The 21,470-nt window shown below is 40.5% G+C and overlaps 1 protein-coding gene across 2 annotated transcripts in view; it reads left to right on the top strand.

Moving 5' to 3' along the window:
* The first annotated feature begins 550 nt into the window (after window positions 1–550).
* Window positions 551–21,470, top strand: part of cacna2d2a (calcium channel, voltage-dependent, alpha 2/delta subunit 2a) — a 146,577-nt gene continuing 125,657 nt past the window's right edge. For both annotated transcript variants that reach the window (XM_039797271.1, XM_039797270.1), the window contains exons 1-2: window positions 551–970; window positions 6,751–6,832. In XM_039797271.1, the coding sequence (XP_039653205.1) occupies window positions 855–970; window positions 6,751–6,832 (198 nt within the window). In that variant the 5' untranslated portion in view covers window positions 551–854. The remainder of the gene's footprint in view (window positions 971–6,750; window positions 6,833–21,470) is intronic.

Genomic DNA, 21,470 nt, shown 5'->3' with positions numbered 1-21,470 from the left:
AGAACACGAAGCACGGAGAGTGGACATACAGAGGAAGAGGAGGTGGCCTGATGCGCGTTCCCGTCTTACTGGCGCACAGGAATAGGCTGTTTGAAGTGAGGAAGGACCGCTTGTGCCTACAGTCAAGTGCCACAGCTGGGCTGAACAAATACAGGAAGTCGGGCAATTGGACCTTCAAAACAAAACGTAACGTTAAAAAAAGTCCTTGAGCCGATGCTTGGATTTTATGCCAAATATGCGCCCTAAATTGACATTTTACAATGGCAGACATTTTCCAAGTTACCCTGGTGTTATGTTAAAACTAGTTCACTACATCTGGTCACTTAAGGCTATTGCCACGTAGTAGGCCTATAGCACTGTGATCTCATAAAGGCATTTTACTGAGAATAAAATAGTTATATTACGATTTCTTACAAATGTCTGCCTGCATTCTCCGCTACTCTAGCCTACATTGCCCTAAAACGATAAATGGCTTTATTTTGAAAAGCCGGATAGAGGCACACTATTCCGGTCGTGGCCAGCTTTACTCTGTATGGTTGTTACATTGGAGAGAGTGGGAGAGAAAAGGAGCAAATGTGCGGCGGCGGATAGGCAGGGAGGACAGCCAGTGCGCAAGCACATCAGCAGCAGCGGTGGCAGAGCATCTTCCTGATCTCCCGTGTCTTCAGCTGCCAATCGTCTGTGCGTCTCTGATTGAGATTTCACTGCCGGCTGAAGTGTCCAGAAGCCTCCTCCAACCATCACCTCCCAACACACACTTTCTCTGGAGCTTGGTTATTCTTAGCTCAGCTGTGAGAGACTGCCCTTCCGGTCCTTCTCTTATTTATCCCAGTTTCTTGAATATTTAATGGAAAATGGCGATCTGCGCGCAGTCGTACGGTATTTTCTGCCTCTTCACAATCCAAACTGTACTTATCATATGCGTCTCCACGCCGACAGACGGGACTCACCTCTTCCCACAGCACTACACGTAAGTACCCTGCACCGTTTGGGGGATAAACCGGGGTGCAGAGCGCGGAACTAGGACAGGTGGCCCCGCCAAGCCTGCACTTGCAGCGTCGCTTACCTTGATGCGAGAGGAGCTGATGTCCCTGATGTTCAAACACAGAAGACGCAGTTTCCGTCTCTGATGCCGCGTTATGAATCACGCTCCCGTAAAGCTTATGTTGTTGTTTTCGTTGTTGTGGGCAGTGGCATTTATTACCCAAAGCCTTATTCAATTTGTCACAGTCAACATGGAAACAGGCGGCAGGGAGCATGCACAGGTGCTACTGGCAAATAAGCCAAGCGAGCAAGAATATAGACCTTGCTCGCTTGGCTATTTAGGGACACAAATTAAATGATAATAATAGTCGATGTGTTTTGCTGTCGCTGCATAGGGGGAGAATAGCCCAGTTTACGCATGGTGGATATAGGCTGAGCTACAACGAGGCTAGTCTAAAAAGTCATCCACTGGATAGGCTACTGCACACGCACAGTGAAAATAACCATCTCTGTCCCACAGCAGGATACACTGGGGTTTTTAACAGGATACTTTTGATTCAGAGACTTAAAAAATGATTTAATGTCAGGTGAAGTCCCCGCATCTCAGCTCAACTGCAAAACTACTTGATTGGACTCTTTTCGGGGACAAATGGAGCAATATGGCTTCCAGATTGATATCTGGTCATTTTTGCAGTGATAAGAAACTAGACGTTTTTCTTGTAGAAATATGTAGGCTAGTTGAAATGTAGACGCATCACAGTGGTGCTTTATCGAGCTGACACAGAAAGTAGCAGAGCGTGTGTGTGTGTGTGCGTGCGCGCGCGTGAACTATATAGTTGGACTTTTTCAGCATACACCTGTTGGGAGATAGTTTTGCAATTTCCTCTCAAATGCGAACAATATAAGAATTAAACATTGAATGGCACCCGATGCAGATTGAAACATAACCTCGGAACACGCAGCAGTTCGCCACTTGTTTGCGTCGTCGAACTAGTCAAACAGCGTATGCTGCTTCCTTTGAAATGACATTTTCAGATCTTGCAGTCCAGTAGTTTATTAAACCTGGTGGAGCCAGACTGCAACAGTTCCTCACTCAAGTCTACCCGTGATGACGTGACAATCTGATCTGGACATGGTGTGGACCATGTAGGGATGATTAGTCAGTCAGGTTCACAGAAATGTAGAGTCTAAATGGTGATGCATCTGCTGGGTGATCTCTTTGTTATTCCTGATTGCCAAGGTGACTTTCAAAGGAAAACCACTTATCTTATATTAGGCTACTGTTGAATGACTTTAAAGGACAATTAGCTGCATCATTGATTTGATCACTTGACTGGTTTTGTGAACAAATTCACATGGATTTAAAAAAGTATATTTATTGAATTTGAATATCTATTTTATAATCTACACCTGTAGTAAATTATTAAAATGCATTGTTTGTAATCGTGCAGCAATATCTCCTTCAAATACACCTCATGGTTTTCAGAAGTTTGTTGGTTTGTTGTAACTATACTGATACAGTTACCATTGTTATAAGACCATTATTAATCTCATTAGATACAATAAATAGTCTAGGTCTGGTACCTTATTTTATATTCAGGCATCTCTTGGGTTTTAAAAACTGGGTTTTGTGTCACCCACATCACTGTGCTATTTGCCAGAATTTGACGGTTACCTAATTGAAGTGTATGGGGCGCGGCTGTGGCTGTCCATCGGGTTTATAGGCTTGACACACACACACACACACACACACACACACACACACACACACACACACACACACACACACACACACACACACACACACACACACACACGTTGGAGCATGTGTGTGTTGGAGGTCTAGCTGAATAGTTGTGTCCATAAGAAAGGGCAGAATGTATTTGGTTCATTTTAATATCAGTGCCAAGAAAGTGTACATTTTCTACACCTTACCAAATAAAATCCAGATTTTTATGTAGTTATTGGACTGCAGTGATTATGTTTATAGTATTGTGTGTGTGTGTGTGTGTGTGTGTGTGTGTGTGTGTGTGTGTATGTGTGTGTGGAGGAAGAAGATGTTTGCATGGGGGAAATTATTTCCACATTTCTAAATTCCACTATGTGAAGGAAACCTGTTTAACCTCGATAACTGCTATCTACATGTACAATCTTCTTCAGGAAAGTAAAATATCATAACTTTAGTGAGTCTATATGAAACTTAGAGCAATTTCCTCCCAATTTAGTTATTTCCACGCATGCGAAAATAGACCACCTTTTGCCCTCAAAGATATTTCAGCGTTGCACTTGGAATGACAAGATCCATTGCAGCAAAACGAACCTGGTGTGTGGCTGGCATCCAAACTCATTTCATCACATTTTCCCATAATGTTTGCCTAACATAAATCTTAACACACAGGAAATACATCAGCAACACAGGTGCCAACAAGCAAAGTTGTTATACTACATTAGACTACAAAGAGCCAGAGAGCATCAGTTGGCTTTCATGTACTGCACATTGACAACTTCTCTGTTTTTGAAGAGAGATCACAGCTTTCAAAACACAGGTTTTCAAGCATTCATTAAACATCAGGCCTCAGTAGGGCATATACAGTAGTTTACCAAAGAAGCATCTCCTGAAATCTCTGTAGTTGTTACTGAATGGAAAGTTCTGCATATTTGGGACTGTGAATTATTTTTCTCCTTTTGATTTACAATAAGTCCAACATAAACTCAGTCAAAGTACAGCGTGCATGGAGTGCTGCTCGGGAGTGTAGAAAGTGTCCCTCTGGTGCTCTTCAGTTTGGGGATCCTACTAGTTTCAAAAGGGTTGAAACAATATACAACCCTCTTGAGTACCTCAGATTCCTTCAACCGTTTAGCCTGGTTGACACCAGAGAGTGGGTCTGGGCAAGGTTCATTCACAGCTCATTTTCCAAAGGGGCGTCACCAACGGATGCCGCTCAAATGCCTCTGGGTGCATTGGATAGTCCTTCAACCAATCAGACCAACAATCCGGGTGACGTAGCAGCGACAGCGGCATCAACAGGTTGATGCTTCGATGGCCGTCATGTTGAATGTAAACAAAAAGCTGCTTGCTGTCGCTGCGTTATCATCATCGTGTAAAGCCCGCCTCAACGGTTGTGATTGGTGCCTCGATTTGGAAAAATTGGAAATGGGCATTGAATGGGCTCTTGGCCAGACTGATTTGTAGAGCAAATCTCAAATTTGCCGGAAGTTCGTCAGGGTTTTCCCAGGTTATCAACCCTTACAAATCTTAAGTCATCATACAACATTGTACAAAGTGCCGTTAAATGTTGCTGGGTTTGCTTTATGTGATCTCACCTGATGCAGGTCAGTTGTGTTAAGGCTCCACGGTCGACTTGTTGCTGCCTGTCACTGGATCATTGATATCAGTCTGCATTTTTAAGTATGCTATTGATATAGATAGACTTGATGTATTCAATGTAATGAAAGAGATTTCGAAAATGGAAACACCAGTAAGGAGGAGTGACAAGGTTAATGTGTGCAGGTGTGCTTATACAGCTGGTATGTTTGTATGTAATACTTATATCGTGATACAAAACAGAGTATTTTGATATCGCGTTGATCAGTTTAAGGGATGATGTTGCTGGACTCAATAGTCTACCTTTTGCCTTTCAAGATATTTCAGCAATGCACTTGGATCCATTGCAGCAGAATGAATGTAGTGACGGTGTGTGGCTGACACACAGGTCGTCCATCCAAACTCAGTTCATTTTCTTAATCGAATTTGACTGGGGTGGGTAACACGAGCAAAATTAATATTAACTATCACTTTTTATTATCTTTAACAATATCTTTTGATATTATTCATTCAAGCATTTAATATCACATGGCGAAATGTTGAACTCATATTCATCCCATTAAGACAAATACATGTATTATGTTAATTAAAAAAACTGTCAACTTGTTATCACTAATTGACACATCTGTGAAAGAGTTCTATCCATATGAGAATTGTGTGACTATCATTTCATTGAATTATTGCCCAGCCTTAGTTCTGGCTGAGTGAATTAAACAGGGTTTACCTTTTACCTGCTCGGCCATCAAGTCCACATTATAGACAATATCATCCATCCTTAGTTTAGATTATATATTGCATGAAATCAGTAATACCCAGTATATTTAGTATAATCAGTATCAAATAAAAATTGATATAAAATAACATTTTCTGGTAATTAATTGGGTCAGTATTGTGCTGCCTGACTAAACCAAGATTAACCAGCCCCACGGTATATGTGTATTTTTATATAAGACATATATTTTCATACACACACACACACACACACACACACACACACACACACACACACACACACACACACACACACACACATACATATATGTATATATATGTATATATATATATATATATATATATATATATATATATATATATATATATATATATATATGTATGTATATGTGTATATATATATATGTGTATATATATATATATATATATGTGTGTGTGTATGTATATATGTGTGTATGTGTATATGGATATGTATGTATGTATGTATATGTGTGTGTATATGTATGTATATGTGTGTGTGTATATGTATATAAGTGTGTGTGTGTGTGTGTGTAGACTACTGAAGTTGCGTAAGAAGTCTGCCTGGCTTGGGGCAGAGGTATTGTCCCTCACTGTTAGTATCACTGCATCCTGCTCGGCTCTGCTCTCACTGTAAGCTTGTTTTCATTTCATATCGAGGTGACCTTTTCATAGTCAGCGGCCTCTCCCCAGCGGTCTCGCTCTGCACCGTCCTTTTGGAAGCCCTCTTGCTTGCTCTTAATCTCGTCACCTAAACACAGGCAGTGCGCATGCTCGCCTGCCGTGTTTGCTCTGCTGATGAGGCCCGCTCTGCCTTTGTGATTAGTGTGAGGCGCCGTCGCTACTTGGCAGATTTTTGCAATTTAATAAATCTGTCTACCCTCTTGTCTTCTCAGCAAATCTGACATTTAAAGATGACATTTGTATCAGTCATCATATTGAAAGACAAACGATTATGTTGTGTTGTTGATGCTAGTGATTAGCTATCTGCAGGCTGCTAAAAGGAAAAGGTTGGCATTGAATCAGTAGTTGGCTCGCAAACACATGACGGAATGTATTCATCTGATTGCTGAAAGATAAGCTTTCAAATTATTTTTTATTTTAAGTGAGAATTTCTTGTTGACCATGCACGTGGATTGATCAGCTTGTATCCAGGTTGGCAGGTTAGACCCTGCTGCTGCTGCTTTAAAATTATCTAGTGAAAATCTTGATCCATCAAGTCATTTGTTGCTTGCTGGGAGATATACAATGATGCTCAAGCCGTTTGATCTCTTAATTCCAAACTTGGCTCCGTCTAACGGAGATCAGCTCCTGCTTAGGGTGCATTTCTGTCAGACCTGAGCAGTTTTATTGCAGAGCCGCTGATCCCAGCCGAGCCAAGACAGGCACGTTCACTGCCAGTCCTGCAAGGGCCCACCAGATATATGCAAGATGTGAAGGGGAGGGAAGCTGCTCATGCCTAACCCAGACATTAGGAGAGGTAGGACAGGAATGTGTCCAGATAGGGATCCATAAAAGGGGGAGAGTATGGCAGTTTGACAACAGAAAGAGAGATACACAAAGATGGGGAGAGACACAGTCTTACAAAGACTCTAACTCACATCCAATGACAAGAGAAATGAGCGATGATGACATATTCAGGTGTTAACGCCGAGTGATGCAGATTGAAAATGTCTAATTTTATTTTCCAGAATGATTCACTGGGCGGGACGCATCGAGAAGGAGCTGGAAAAGGTTCTGCAGCACGTCACCGGAACTCAGCAGATGAGATCGGTAAGTTGACGTCACGCTTGCATGTGACGCTGCACTTTTTCTGCATTATTAATCAGTAAGGTTTCCCTGGGCGAGGTTGTACAACATAAACTCCCATGTGTGTGTATGTGTGTCTGTGAGGCAATGATTTTGTATGAGCACTGCAAAAAATTTTGACCCTTTAAAGAGATTCAGGTTTAGTATTAAACTGTATTCTCTGAGATCATTTCACTCTGAGATAAATGTATTTTTCCCCCTGTGTGAATCAGTTTTGTGTTTTTCAAGAATTTCCTTGAGTTAAATCTCACTGCTGATACTTCTGGATTGACCTTCCTAAATCAGTGTTTTAAAGTGAAGATACACTGGAGAAAAAAAGTGAAATGATTTCAACAAATTGACATCTTTCACTTGTTTTAAGAAGCATAGGATTTTAAAATTATAACACTAAATGACACATTTAGCCGAATATGGTCTGGGTTGTTTGTGTCTGCGTCTTCGTATGAGGCTGTATGTAACACGTGTCTGTCTTGTGGTAGAGCAGATGGTTGAGCAGAGTGTGATTGAAGCAGTTTCATCATATTTTTGCCATGTGCGCATGTTCGCTGTGCTTCCAGGGTTTGTAATGCACCCTGAGATAAATGCTTCATTATTGCTGTATGGGTGAGTGTGATTCATCCAGCCGGTACAGTGCCTTTGGCGGCTTTAATGCTAGCAGTAACAGTGGTTAGTGTGATGGCTGTTTGTATGGTGGCGTCATTGATGGATTCCAGAGAGGAGGAAGTGAGTTGACAGCGATTGTGCTGGTGTAAAGTTTACCCATCAAAATATTTTCCTTTCACAGTTTTGCAAATATGTTCTCAGTATTCCCACTGAGAAATTTGTATTTTTTAAATGGCAGTAGACTTCTAAAATAATGTTACACATGTTTTCAAGGTAAAAGCATATTGTTGCTGTCTGATTTAAAAAAAAAAAAAAAAAAAAAGTGGTATCTTCAAAATCTCAATTTCACCAACTATGAAAAGTAATCTTGATTTAAGCTGGGTGACAAATCATTTTTAAGGGTTTCTCACTAAATAACTAAACTTGGAGAGGCATTGTTTCACCAGAAAGTCACAACATTTTTACTGGATATATGATACAACTCATAGTACATGCAGACTTTGTTAGTGATTTTCATATTTAGGGGTGCAACTTGTGATTATTCCATTGATTAATCAGATAAGAAATACGTTTGCTTTATTCAAAATAATGGAATAATAAATATACAAAAGAGAAAATAAGACAGGTCTCTTATTGCATATGATAATATCTGTCAAAGCTAAACCTATTTAGTGTAATAAAGTGCCACATTCCATTCTGTGTTTTAAAGAAAACATTTTCTAGCTGAAGGTCCATCTCCGGAGCAGCCGTTTGCCCTCCTCCTGGCGAGTAGTGTCCTAGCGGCGGAGAGTGCGGCAGAAGGGCCGCAGGGTGTGCCAGCTAGCTAATTCTTGTCTCATTTGTGGTTTGAGAAACAGTAAATTCATCAAATTCAGTGCCTAATACCGCAATATTCCAAGTTACTGTAGCTGTAATATTTTGCGGAAACGGAACTTCAGTTAGTGGCTGTAGCAACTTGAGTTCAGCCTGTTCAAGACCATGGGTGGGCGCTGGGTATAACTTGTGTAACCTGATCTGGCGTGGAGTCGGGGCGGTCCAAGATCAGACCCACGTCTTCTTCACATGCAAAACACAGTGCGCTGTATATAGTTACATGGATTAAACGAAGCTTCCACGCAAATTCTTTGCATCAATGATTTTTTTTTAGTAATCAAGTTACTTGAGGAATCGTTTCAGCCTTACTAAAAATATTCCGTCCATCCCAGTTATGTCTTGTGTAGGGTGCCCATATGGTTGTGTGTGCATGTGTGTACTGGCCTGACAGTGTGCACAGAGCGGGTGTGAAAGAACATTTATCATGGCCCCAAACAGGAGTCGTCACAGGGTGTGCTAAATGGCCCAGCATGCCTAGAAAAGCCATTTTCTAAATGGATGCCTCTCTCTATACGTGTGTCTGATAGAAATCTTCCCAGGGCTATGCCGGCTGGTAACAAGATTGCCTCCCTCTGCGCCCCCTTCCACTTCATGCGCAGTTTATTCTCACAGACAAAAAAAAATGTAAAGTGTGTGCAAATTATTTTTGAGTTTGTCTTACATGGAAAGAGACAAGTAAGTAAGTTGACTATAATGTGGTGTGTTCAGTTCCTCTCGGTTGAGATTTTATTTTTTCTGACAAGCGAGGTAGCGGGTGAAAGAGACAGAAAGGCAGAGACAGGGCAGCACAAAAATAGCAGAATATGTTTAAAATTGGTCAACTTCAGAAACTACACAGGGATGTACAACGTTTTGATGTTATTTAAATGTTTAAAATCACATTCTAATATATTCTGACCAGGTTTGGTCAAGATGTTATTCTTCAGCGGGGGAGTGAAAGGAAGATAGAGGGTGAGTGATGTATCAGGGCAGTTGGAAGTTTCAAATGGAAGAGTGTGGAGTGCGGATAGACAAGGAGAGTGGGCGGCTTTTAGAGCGGAGGGGGGGGTTAGAGAGAGAAAGGATGAAGAATGGCTTGACAATTGAGATGGATGTTCAGGCGGTTTTGTGTGTATATTTATAGTCCAACTACTTAAGATGGATGAAATGATAGAAGGGAGGGACAAGAATTGGTAAATTTAAATGTGTGCAGACGGATGCTGTTTATAGTCCTTATCCTCCTCATTATCCTGTGTGCTGCTGTGTTTGATGTGTTACAGTATGTGGCGATGAGAGGCGGCGGTGGACACTGGCATTGTTTCCATATCCTCGGGCTTATTCATAACAGTTTTAATAGGCACACATGAGCAGTGAGGCTACACCCACATACTGTCATTACTGCGATTTGATGGTTCATCAGAGATACAGGCAGATAATATTATTATGGACATATTTAGACACCAGGTGGACATACAGTACGTTCACTGTACTGTAGCTGTAAGATAACTACATAGAGATGCTCATATACCTGTGGTGGAACAAGTATCCAGATGGTAAAAGTAGCAGATGTTGAATGTCTTACTTAAATAAAAGTACAGAAGTTTTATCAGCTAAATGTACTTAAAGTATCCAAAGTAAAACTACTCATTCTGGAGCAGAATAGCCTCAGTGACTGTTAAATAACTGTCAAGTGACATTATTAGATTACTATGTAAGTAGCATTTTATTGTTGTAGCTAAAGTGAAGCTAGTTTTAACTAATTACTATGCAGTTGGGTAGTTTAGTCCAGTGGTTCCCAACCTATGGTTCAGGCCCCCACCAGTGGGTCACAAGATCTAAAGTGTTATGTGATAAGTAATGGGGTAGGTAAGAATATAAAAAGTTCTACTGCACAAATTATGTATTCAGTTTTTGGACTTTTCTCTAGTCTTTACTCTTTTGTAAAATATTGGATAATTTGACCACTCTGGGCCATGAAGAGTTATTTAAATGAAACTCTCTCAGACAATTAAAAGGGGAATCTCATTTTGGTGGAACTACTAAAAACTCTTTGACATCTGAAACATGACAAGGAGTCCCAATTAAATGCTGCTTTTTAGGAGTCAGAAACCCAAAAGGTTTGGAACCTCTGGTTAATGTTAAACAATACATCGTATTTTAGAATACAATATTTCCCTGAAATGTAGTTGAGTAATGGTATAAAGTATCAGAAAATGGAAATATCCAATGAACTTTTGTACAGTACTTAGTATAATGTACTTAGTTACTTTTTACCACCACACTTGCGAACTTGCAATAAGCACACACATGCACACAGAGTCACAGCTTTAATTTAGCAAGCCTCTTAAATGGCGATGCCATGCAACATATGTTGAACTCTCTCAAATTCATTTTAATAAGAAGAGTCTAATCAGCATGAATAATTTAGCCCGGTGCACACATGACTGCTCCTGAACCCTTTGGTTCAGCTTGGCACTTTGCAAGTCTGCACTCTAAGGATCTGTCTGCGGCGCCTCCACGCCCTCTCCTCCTGCTGTTTGCTTCTCTTGATCACTTGAAACCTGAGGCCGTCGTACATCCCGATCAATATACCCACACGTAGAAACAGGGCGGATAGACAGAGTGCCAATTAATGGGTGTGGGATTCCTCCAGTTTTCATATGAGCTTGAATCTTTTACTTCACAAAGTATTATTTTGATCTATTTCCTTTAGGTTTGCCCTTCACTCTGTGTGTCTCTTTGCTCTGTGTGGTCAACACTACATCAGTCGGCCCGCTGACCTCATGTTGGCAGCAGGTTTATCTCAGTTCAACACAGACCTTCTTGCCTCTTGTGCTTCCAGTGTGCATGTGCATGCTCATGACTGTGTGTGTGTGTGTGTGTGTGTGTATGTGTGTATGTGTAAGTCTTTTTTTTATGTTAACATCGCTGAAGCCTGTGGTTTAATTTGATATGTACAGGTATGTTTTTATGACTTGAGGGAGATATTGTATGCAGGCTGAACACAATTCCAAATGTCTCTCGAACTTCTGCAAACCTCCCTCCTGATTCCTAGAAAAAGAAGGTTGCTCACAGCCAAGACAGCTGACCCCAACAAACAGATATCTCCTATAAAGTGCACTGGTGGATTTACTCACTATCGCTGACTACAGACATTTCCAATAATCTGTCTCAAATGCCCAGCGCTATACTAGACATCACCCCTGCTCTCACTCCACAACCCCCCTCCTCACTTACTAAAGCTAAAGCTTCACTGTGTGCTGATCCATCAGTGGACGATGATGCGAAGGCTGATCAGTGCCATTTGTTTCTTGATTTAATAGCTCCTTCAGCCTGTAGATAGTTTACAGGAAGAGTTGAAGGTTCCTCCTCCCACAATGAAAAGTTACCTTTAAAGGAGAGAGAGAGCGAGAGAGAGAGAGAGCTCCTCTCTCAGCTCTCTCCTCCCTCCCTCTCCTTCCCCTCCCCTTCCCTTCCTCTCCATCTTCTGGCCTGGACCTAAACAACAGCAGCTCGTTATCTGGCTGTGTGAAACATCACAGGCTATTTCTGCAGGATAGATGGTTTACTCTCCGGCTCCGGTTTTCTCTCCTGTCGGCTCGTCCTAAGTATCTCTCAGTCATTGTGTAGCATGCATCAATACACACCTAAGTTTACTCTTATTGAGGTCTTTGTTAACCTTAATGAATAACTAATAACTGCTATTTAAGCACATCTACGACAGCAGTAAACCCTGTCTTGTCAGCTGGTGTAAAAGCTAAAGTTTTTCCAAAAAAGACGGTGAAGCCTTTTAGGAATGGAAACATTTTCCATGTTCTGACTTTTTTCAACTCCAATACTAAGCTGAGCTGTTAAAGGACAATTCCGGCGCAAAATGAACCTAGGGGTTAATAACATAGGTGTACCGAGTTGAATGTTCTCTGGGACATGTTTTCATGCTAATCGAATGCGTCTCTAGCTTTAAACAAGCTACCGCAAAACCGGTGGTTACCTGCTAACGCTAGCTTTCGGGGCACAAAACACTGTTTTATACCACTAACAAGGCTCAAAATAGCATAAACGGTAGCATAACGGGGGTCCCTACATGCAAATTGAAGCATTGAGAACTTTGTAAGTGTACAGACAGTTTATTAAAAAGATAGATTATAAAGACCGTAGCGTTTGTGTAACCAGTAACCAGTAACATAGCTCAAACCAAGGGGGTAAGCTTCGCTTCAGAACTCGAACCTCCTATGGCGCCATTTTGATGCTACCTAGCCATCACCTCCCGTTAGCATTCCACCGACTAGCATTCATTTTGACGTCACTTGACAGCGAATAACTTTACATCTGAAGCGTTTAAAGACTCTATTTGTCCATTGTTTAGTTCTAAAGAAACACGACAATGTATAAAAGGCTCCATTACCCTCACGTTATGGCTCCGTAGCAGGCGTTTTTGTTAAAAAAGGGGAACGATTGTGTCACGTAGTAGAGGAATTACCGTATAGTACAGGATAAGCTTGCAGGCAGTTTCGACGTACACGAGCTGTTTAGGTTTAATTACTAATGTTAACATTTTAGTTAGCAATAATTATCCTGTGCCCATGTTATCTCCTTACATATACCTACGCTCTCCGTCTCTGCAAGATTGGGAATGATTGAGATTCACTAGAAGACTTACAACTTTCAGACACGTTGCTCACGTCCAATTTACGCTGTCTCTCTCAGTTGGAGGCTGCACAGTAAAGCTGGCCATCACCGGAAAAGTGCTTCAAATAGCCTTCACTGGTCTCCGTCCAGAGCAACGGGGTCTATTGGTCCATTATATACTGTCTATGGCTCAAACACAGCGTTCGTGGTTTGACTGCCCATGACTGTTTTCCAAGATGGCGTCTGAATGTAAACACGAACGCTACTGTCTTTATAATCTATCTTTTTAATAAACTGTCTGTACACTTACAAAGTTCTCAATGCTTCGGTTTGCTTGTAGGGACCTTCGTTATGCTACCGTTATTTTTGCTATTTTGAGCCTTGTTAGTGGTATAAAATAGTGATTTACCAAGTGCCATGAAAGCTAGCGTTAGCAGGTAACCACCGGTTTTGCGGTAGCTTGTTTAAAGCTAGAGATGCATTCAATTAGCATGAAAACATGTCCCAGAGAACGTTCAACTCGGTACACCTATGTTAGGTTAATTTTGCGCCAGAATTGTCCTTTTAATTTCCTCTTATATAGCTATTTGTTTTGTTTTTTTCTGAAAATAATGCCTGCATATGTCTGCATATGAATATGTATAATTCTGGTAGCACTTGATATTCCAAGAAAGATTGAAACTAAACACATTTTAGTTATAACAGATTAAAATTAGTCATTATTGACCCCGGTGATTTCAAATTATGATTAGGGATGGGTATCGTTTTGGGGACTGGCACTACAAAAAAAAAGATTTTTTGATATACTTTTTTGGGAAATCGGAAAACATATTCCACAGGTCTTCAATTAATTTGACCCTGTGTTGTTTGCCCCCACCGTGTGGCCCCATTCAAATGAGCGGGCTGTGGTTTTTCACGCATTGCTAAAGTATGATGCATGATAATCAAAAATGAATTGTGCATCCTAGTTATTATCTATCCATTTCTGTGTCCTTGTGGGTGTACTGTCAAATTTTAAACCTGGCTACATCCCATTCAAACATCCCATGTGCCAGTCCTGGGAAAGAGAGGTCATCAGGGTTACACATCAGGACCATGAAAGCTTATACATGGTCTGTTAGCGAACCACTTTTTAATTAGTTTGGAACCCTTGTGTTACTCACATTTCCCTATTTGTGTGCCAGATCTAGCATTTACTGTGTATTTACCCCAAACAAAAACAAAAATGAAACACACAACAAAATAACTATGGACATTAGAGGCACATAAAACCAGTAGCAAGCTGAACGTTAGGCAGTGTGAGAGCTGGTTAGCACCATTACTCCCAGGCTCAGACTCCCCTGGGCTGACAGGAGAACAGAAGGGCACATAAATGCACACTATTTATTTTTCTGCCTTTTTTATTGGTTTTCTGACACTGGGACAGGTTACAAGGATTCCTCAGCTCCCCGGCTTGATAGCCTGGCACTGGTTAGCGGTGTTTATATAAATGAAAATACATATATCTGCAGAGTGCAGCCGTGCATGCAGATATCCCCAGGTTGGTGTGAGAAGGAATTACTTGAATAGCTTTGCAGTAAAATTGTAACCTAGTGTCAGTATTTTTACCTAGTTTTTACCTTTTTTTTAAACAATAATAACTGCTGATATTTTACCCAACATGTAGAAAAAGTTTTTGTGGAGCTGAGCCATCGCAAAACCTCCACAATTGTAACATATTTTTAACTGAAATTTAACAGCAAATCTTATAATGATATGAATTTCAAAACAATCCTCAAATTATTTCTTAATATGATTTTGTTAATTAGGTAATATGTCATCTTTTATTTTGAAACCCTCAGCAGATTTATCCGTTCCTTGACATCTCTTTCTTGAAACAAAAGGTGTTTGTTTTTGAGCTTCTTCAGGTTTTAACTGCTCAGTCTCAGAGTAAAGCCCGCTGACTGAAATCAATAAAGAAGGCTTTGAAGGCACAGTGCTACATGGTGCATGTTACACGTGCAGAGTTTAACATCTTCCCTGGACACATTTTAAAATATCTTACAGTATACCACAGTGTATGTGCTTGTTGATTCCAGTGCAGTGAATAACCAGGATGGAGCTGTAAAGGCCCACTGCGGAGAAACAGCCCCTTTAGTGTCCGCACAGAACAAACAGAAATGGTCAGAGTCTCTGAATCTCTCTGACATTCACTGTGATACATTTGGGGCCGTTACTTGTGTAGCTAATTGTTGCTTGATGAATTCAAGGAGAACAAAAAGCAGATGCATTCATGCTACTAGTGGCTTTTTGAGGGGAGAAAAGCAGGCCTTTCACTTGCTTAAAGGAAGACAATATAGCATTATGTGTCAAAATAGGATTAGAGGTCTGCTAAATCTCCAGCCCTGTCAGAGGAAGATGCTTTATTTTGCCTACGCTGCAAATCTTTTCTCCTTGTCTCTCCATAATATTATTTGCAGTGTGTGTGCGCATGCTTGTGCAATTTTCAGCCGTCTTCTGTTTGATGTTTCAGAGAGTGCATGACGTGTCTTTGGTACTATCTGTGCTTGACAGAGAGAACAGAGAAAAACGGGTACAGTTTCCTGAGTGGGTTGCAGTGGTAATGTAGAGTGGCGTGATGCCCTAGAAAATTCCAGGTGTGAAGTGCTTTATTTATTCCACTGCAGAGGGAGTGCCACTCTGTGTGTGAAGTGGTAGGTTCGGCGTTTATTTTCCATTGTGAACAAAATGTATTTGTTTCTTTTATGGCTGTTTGTGCATGTGAGAGAGTTTGGATGTGCTCAAGTCTCAGAGGTTTTGTCCTCCTCTTCTTCTCTTCCTCCTCCACCTGCACTAGTCTGTGGTTGATTGGTCACCGTTCTGAATAACTTTAATTGGCTTGCCTCAGCAGTGGGTGGTTCTCAAATGCCAAGGTACTATGGAAGTCCTAGAAAAGCTTTTACATTTTTTATCATGTAGGCAGGAGAACTCTACTGCCATCTAAAAGGGGGTTCTTCAGAAGTGCTACCTACATCTTTTTTAATTCTGCAGATCCTAGTGTCTTCTGCCTTGTTCTCCATAAAACCTGGAAGAGAAGCTCCCCCTCCCTCCACAGTCTATCCACCCTCTTCTTTGGCATCAAACTGGACTCACTCTCATCTCTGCCTCTGGCCCTTTTCCCAGGGCTTCGTTGTTTGATAGGATTTGTGCTCAACCACTACAATTGCTGCGTTACACATATACTCACGCATGTGCATTCATGCACACATATATTTGCAAACGCATACAGTTCATCCATTCAGTATAGAAACCTTGTCTCCTAGAAATTACATTTGTATACCACAGATTTTCAACAGCAAATTCGTTTTGAGAAAAAATGTATTGCCAACTGAATTACGATTTTATAAATATGAGGAAATTAAAGTATCAGCCCTGCTGCAAAATGTTCATACTAAAAGTATCAGAAAACACAACTAAGGCATAATTAATGTTTTCATGGTAATGTTTAAGCACTTAACCACTTGGTTAAGGTTGCCTGGTCTTGGTTAATCTTTGAAAAAGTCAAAAGTGAGTTTAAGCACGAGACAGGATGTGTTCTTTTATCACTATTAACATTTAACAGAAACCATGATCTTCCCTAACCTTAACCAGTGCTATTGATTTCTAAACCTAATCACATGCAGGACTCAGAATGTGAACTCCAAAGTCCTGTGGTTTGTATACCCCAAATTACAAATTAGTAGCTTGTTCTTTATCAGAAATAAACATAGCCAGTGAACGTACAGTAATCCAGTCATCTTCTAGGTTCACTCAAAACCTTGACTGGCATATAAACAGGATTTAGAGAAGTTACATTGCACACAAAATGCATAAATGTACAGCAATTAATTTGCCAAATTTGCCATATTGCTTGAACTGATACAATCACAACTCTGCTCCTGTCTTCATCTGTCTTACAAAAAAAGTCAAGGACATGTAATTCTGTTGCACTTTTTTGACCATCAGAACTTATAGAGCTGTAAGAGTCTAATAAATGCAGGCTAGTATAAAATATGAATGGAGCTCAAAGCAGGATGTAGTAAAAGGGCTAAAACTCACACCATCACACATTAGACTGATTACAGACAAAAAGAACACCATTGCCTTCCGTGTGTGTGTGTGTGTGTGTGTGTGTGTGTGTGTGTGTGTGTGTGTGTGTGTGTGTGTGTGTGTGTGTTTCACAGTCAAATTGAAAGATAATGAAAAGTATTTCCATTCCCCCAACCAACATTATAGTTTCATTTTTCAAACTAAAACTAAAATCTTTTTGATACTCATCAAACCTTTGAACAGCTTTTCCCCAATCCAGCATGTTGTTTATGCTGCTGTTATTTTAATAATAGCTTCACTTTCAAATAGGTTTAAAAGTATGCTACCACAAAAACAAATCAATGATTAATGCTAACATAAGCCCATTGTTTATATTCATGGGAACTGTGGTAAGGTATAATTGGCCGGACTTCTAACTTAACAGCTTGTCCAGTAAACTGAAATCCAAGTGCAGAATGTTTTTATTAATAATTCTGGCACTCAGACTGACTTCTTGTTTACTTTTTTTTCTTTTGCCAGTTTAGATGTGGTGGTTCATTGTTTCAGTTTTTTAACAGCGTCATTTAAGTTAGCACTAGCAATAATTACCATCTCGTAGCATGTATTTGTAAATGACACAGTCAGTCTAATTAAATTCAAGCTAAATGCAATATGAACACATTAATGACAAGGCTGTGGACCTTTGGGAATGCTGAAATCAATCTTAAAAATTGTTTGAGAATTCTTTTTTTTTTAATGAAAGTTGCCGACTACTGAGAATCAAACTGATATGTTCAAATTTCATTCGGACTATTATTGCTGTATAGCTGCAGTACCTGCTTTACGTAGGTATTGTGTGTGTAAGCCAGCAGTCTGTTTTTGCCTCCAGGCAGCTTAGCTTCCATTGTCATGTGGATGTGGATAGCATGTGAGTGGATGTTTGAGGATGCTCAGAAGTTAAATCCTGAAGAGTGCAATGGATTTAAGACTCACTGACACAGTAACGTTGAGCTTTCATTGGTGTTTTAGTGCTATACAGTATGTGATATGAGCTGAGGTATTTCCTGTGTGTTTGGATTCATGTGGCTACACAAGTGGTCTCTTGAGTTTTTCAGTGGGATGATTACAACACCTATATATTGCGTGCACGCCGTGTATGTGTGCGCCGGCGTGTGTTTATGTGAACTCTGGACCACCAGCTCATTTCACACACAGCCAGACATCAAAGGCGGTTTGAATTAACCCTGCGTGTCGGGGCCGCTCTGCATGCCATCCTCAATTTCACATCTCTGCTGCTCCGGCAGCACCAAACTTACATGCCCATTCATATTGAAATGAACAGATGGAGTTTTGCCACGCAAGCACCGAATCGCCATCCCTTACTGAGAAAAGATAAAACTTCAAAAGAGCAGAGATACATTCGGATCTGTTTGCAGGTGGTGGAGCTGCGTGTTGTCGCAGGTGAAGTGAAGGTGTTCTGTGTCTCTGAGAAAGTGTGGGCAAAGTGCCAGTATCATGTTTTTCTTATTAAAGCAGGTCAATTGTGTTTCCATTACAGCCCTCCCCCCCCCCCCTTGCAAATGCCGGCTCCTTTTCTCCTTGATTAGACACTGTGGAAATGATGCCATTGTCACTCACACACCCACAGGTACACACATCAAAGCATGTGTGCCTCACCTCTTTTAACTCACTTTTAAAACCATGACAGATTGCGGTGGCCACACCGTATTGTTTGCTTGTGTGTCCAAAAGTTTTTTGTTGTTGATTGTTTTGACTGGATAGTGTTACCTCTCCCTTTGCCTCCAAACACTCATTTTCACATTTTCACCTCATCCTGGCAGCTAATTTAATTTTATATTGTATTTATTGATCTGGCCAACTTCAATTTCCTGCAGTGGCGCGGTGCTGTTGCATTGATAAAAGCAATGATGTAGATGAACAGGCGGCGATGGCGAGAATGGAAACGGTGATGAAGAGTATGATGATGATAATTTTCTGTGGGTGATTGCGATGAGTTGTATGCTGATTAGAGTGATGTCTGAAGATGGCTGGGGTTGTTGCAGCGTAGGTGAAGCCATCAGCTGCACTGTGTATTTTTAATATGTCCCAACCATTGGTAGGCTGCAATAACAGCTATTCAGTAAACACATTCATATTTCATTAATCTGGCCTCTCCCCTCTCCCCTCTCCCCTCTCCTCGCCCTGAGAGCCTCTTATTGTCTCCTCTAGAGGTTGTTCAGTAATCCACTGAGACCGTACCTCATCCTACTGTGTTACCTGCACCCACACATATGCACTCTGCTGTAAGTACTATGGTAGGAAGTCTTTTAACATGGTTATTTAGCATACACTTTCTGAGTCCATGATGGTCAAATCTTTGGTTGCTGCCTTTTTTTGCATGGTACATGTTTCGAAATGGTATATTTTTGTCATGTCTGGAATGTTTACACCTGTCTGTGACATGGTGGAATGTCTTTAGTAAAATAGTTGAGCTGATAAAGATGTGTGTCGTGATGTGGTCGAAATCTCTGGAACATGCTAGTATTGTAAGTGGACCTTAAGTTGAGATTCCTTTGAAAATTAAGTTAGTGAAGTTTAAAGGGCAGGAATTCTAAAACTAGATACACTGTACATATGGAACCAAACATACTTCATAAATTGTCAGTAGGACCATCAGTTACTACTGGGTGGATCTTCAGCCATTTTAAACTATTTATATACAAGTTATTTTATTTTATATTTTCAGCCACAGCGCATTTCACCCAATTGAAATGACAGCATTTATAAATTGTCCATAATATTTTTCTACTGGATAAAGAGAATGGCTGTGAGAAAGTAACATAGATTTGCACTTAATCACCCAAGCGATCAAGTTAATGACACAATGTCCCTGTCATCATGTTGACTACAAATAAGAGTCCCTTTCTGCAAATAGAATTTAAAATGAGCTAATGATTGGCACTAATAGTCCGCCATTACCAACCATCATTCAAAATCATTCTAGGGCTGTATCGAATGTCATTTCTTTCCATTCAAAGCTTCTATTGAGGTTTTTGAATGAAACTTTGAATGTCTGTTGTCATGTTTTATGATGTCATCACCCTAAAATAAAAATAAGATTGAGAACCAAGTGAATGCAGATACATAACCTAAAATGATCTTTTTTGTAATGACTTAAGTAATTTACGCTCAATGGTGTTTTAAGCCCCCAACGTCTCCTTCCAGGCAGCGCTGCGACCGTTGACTTCAAGGTACCTAACCCTAACCATAACCATAACCATAACCATAACCATAACCATAACCATTGTCTAATTGACTTCAAGGCAGCGCTGCGACCGTTGACACAAGATTCACTCTCGGTTTCTGTGACATGAGAAATACTTTCAAAATACTAATGTTTAAAAATACAAAAACGGCCGAAATACATAGAGCTACGTATAGGCTCGTAGCCTTACCTCGTGGAAAAGTCACTCTACACCACCACGCCGCCTCTGTTTGGGTCACACGAGTCGGAAACATTTCTACCCAGTCACCACTGAATATTATATTAATGTATCCTAATCTTCATCTGCAACTGTGCAGAAATACTGGGTTTAAATAGAATATACATGCAAAAAAAGGAATGTTGATTTAGAATTTGAATGTCAACGTTATCAATGAAGCTTCGAATCTTCAAAACTATTCGGTACAGCCCTAGATCATTCTGATATCTGAAGGAGGGCATAACCTACCACATAGAGACTTGAAGTTAACTGTTTGTCAAATAACATTCATCAGTTTATGCCTTGTGCTGTTTTTAGAGTTCTGTAGAAAGCAATTACTTTATAGCCTTGCAGAGTTAATATCAGACTGATTTTGAATGTAATTTATTTCTGCATGTCAATAAAATGGTAATGGATCATTGCTTATACGGTGGCATTTTAGTTTTAGATCTGTCCTCTAGTTCTTGTACCACACAGAAAAGAACATTTGTCTATGCCCATAATGAAGGCTTGTTGTAAATTTTCCTCATATGAATTATTCAGTTGCACTCAGCTGAACTGATCTTGGTGCATTTGTACATTGTGTGCGTGTTTGTAGCTGCTCCAAATAAAGATGACGTTACAGGTCTGCAGAGTGGGGAAAAAGGGATAAAGCTGTTTGTATTAGATAGGATTTAGCTTCCAATGAGGAGGATAAATAGTCCATCCAGGACTGATTGAGCCTCATAATGTAAAACAAACTCAAGGATCCAAGAGCGTAGCAACGTGTGTGTGTGTGTGTGTGTGTGTGTGTGTGTGTGTGTGTGTGTGTGTGTGTGGGTGTGTGGGTGTGCCTGTGTGGAGCTTAGGTGTATTTTTCTGTGCACATGAGAACGTGAGAAAAAGATTCACTTACAGCCATATCATAAAGGAGACATAGTGTATGTGTAGTGACATGAAAAATCCATTTTGTTTTGCCCGCTAGTGTGGTGTATTTGTGAGGATATATT

This window comes from Perca fluviatilis, chromosome 4, assembly GCF_010015445.1.
Source record: "Perca fluviatilis chromosome 4, GENO_Pfluv_1.0, whole genome shotgun sequence".
Lineage (NCBI taxonomy): Eukaryota > Metazoa > Chordata > Actinopteri > Perciformes > Percidae > Perca > Perca fluviatilis.
The sequence above is the reverse complement of the archived record's forward strand: the minus strand, read 5'-3'. Positions and strand labels throughout refer to the sequence as shown.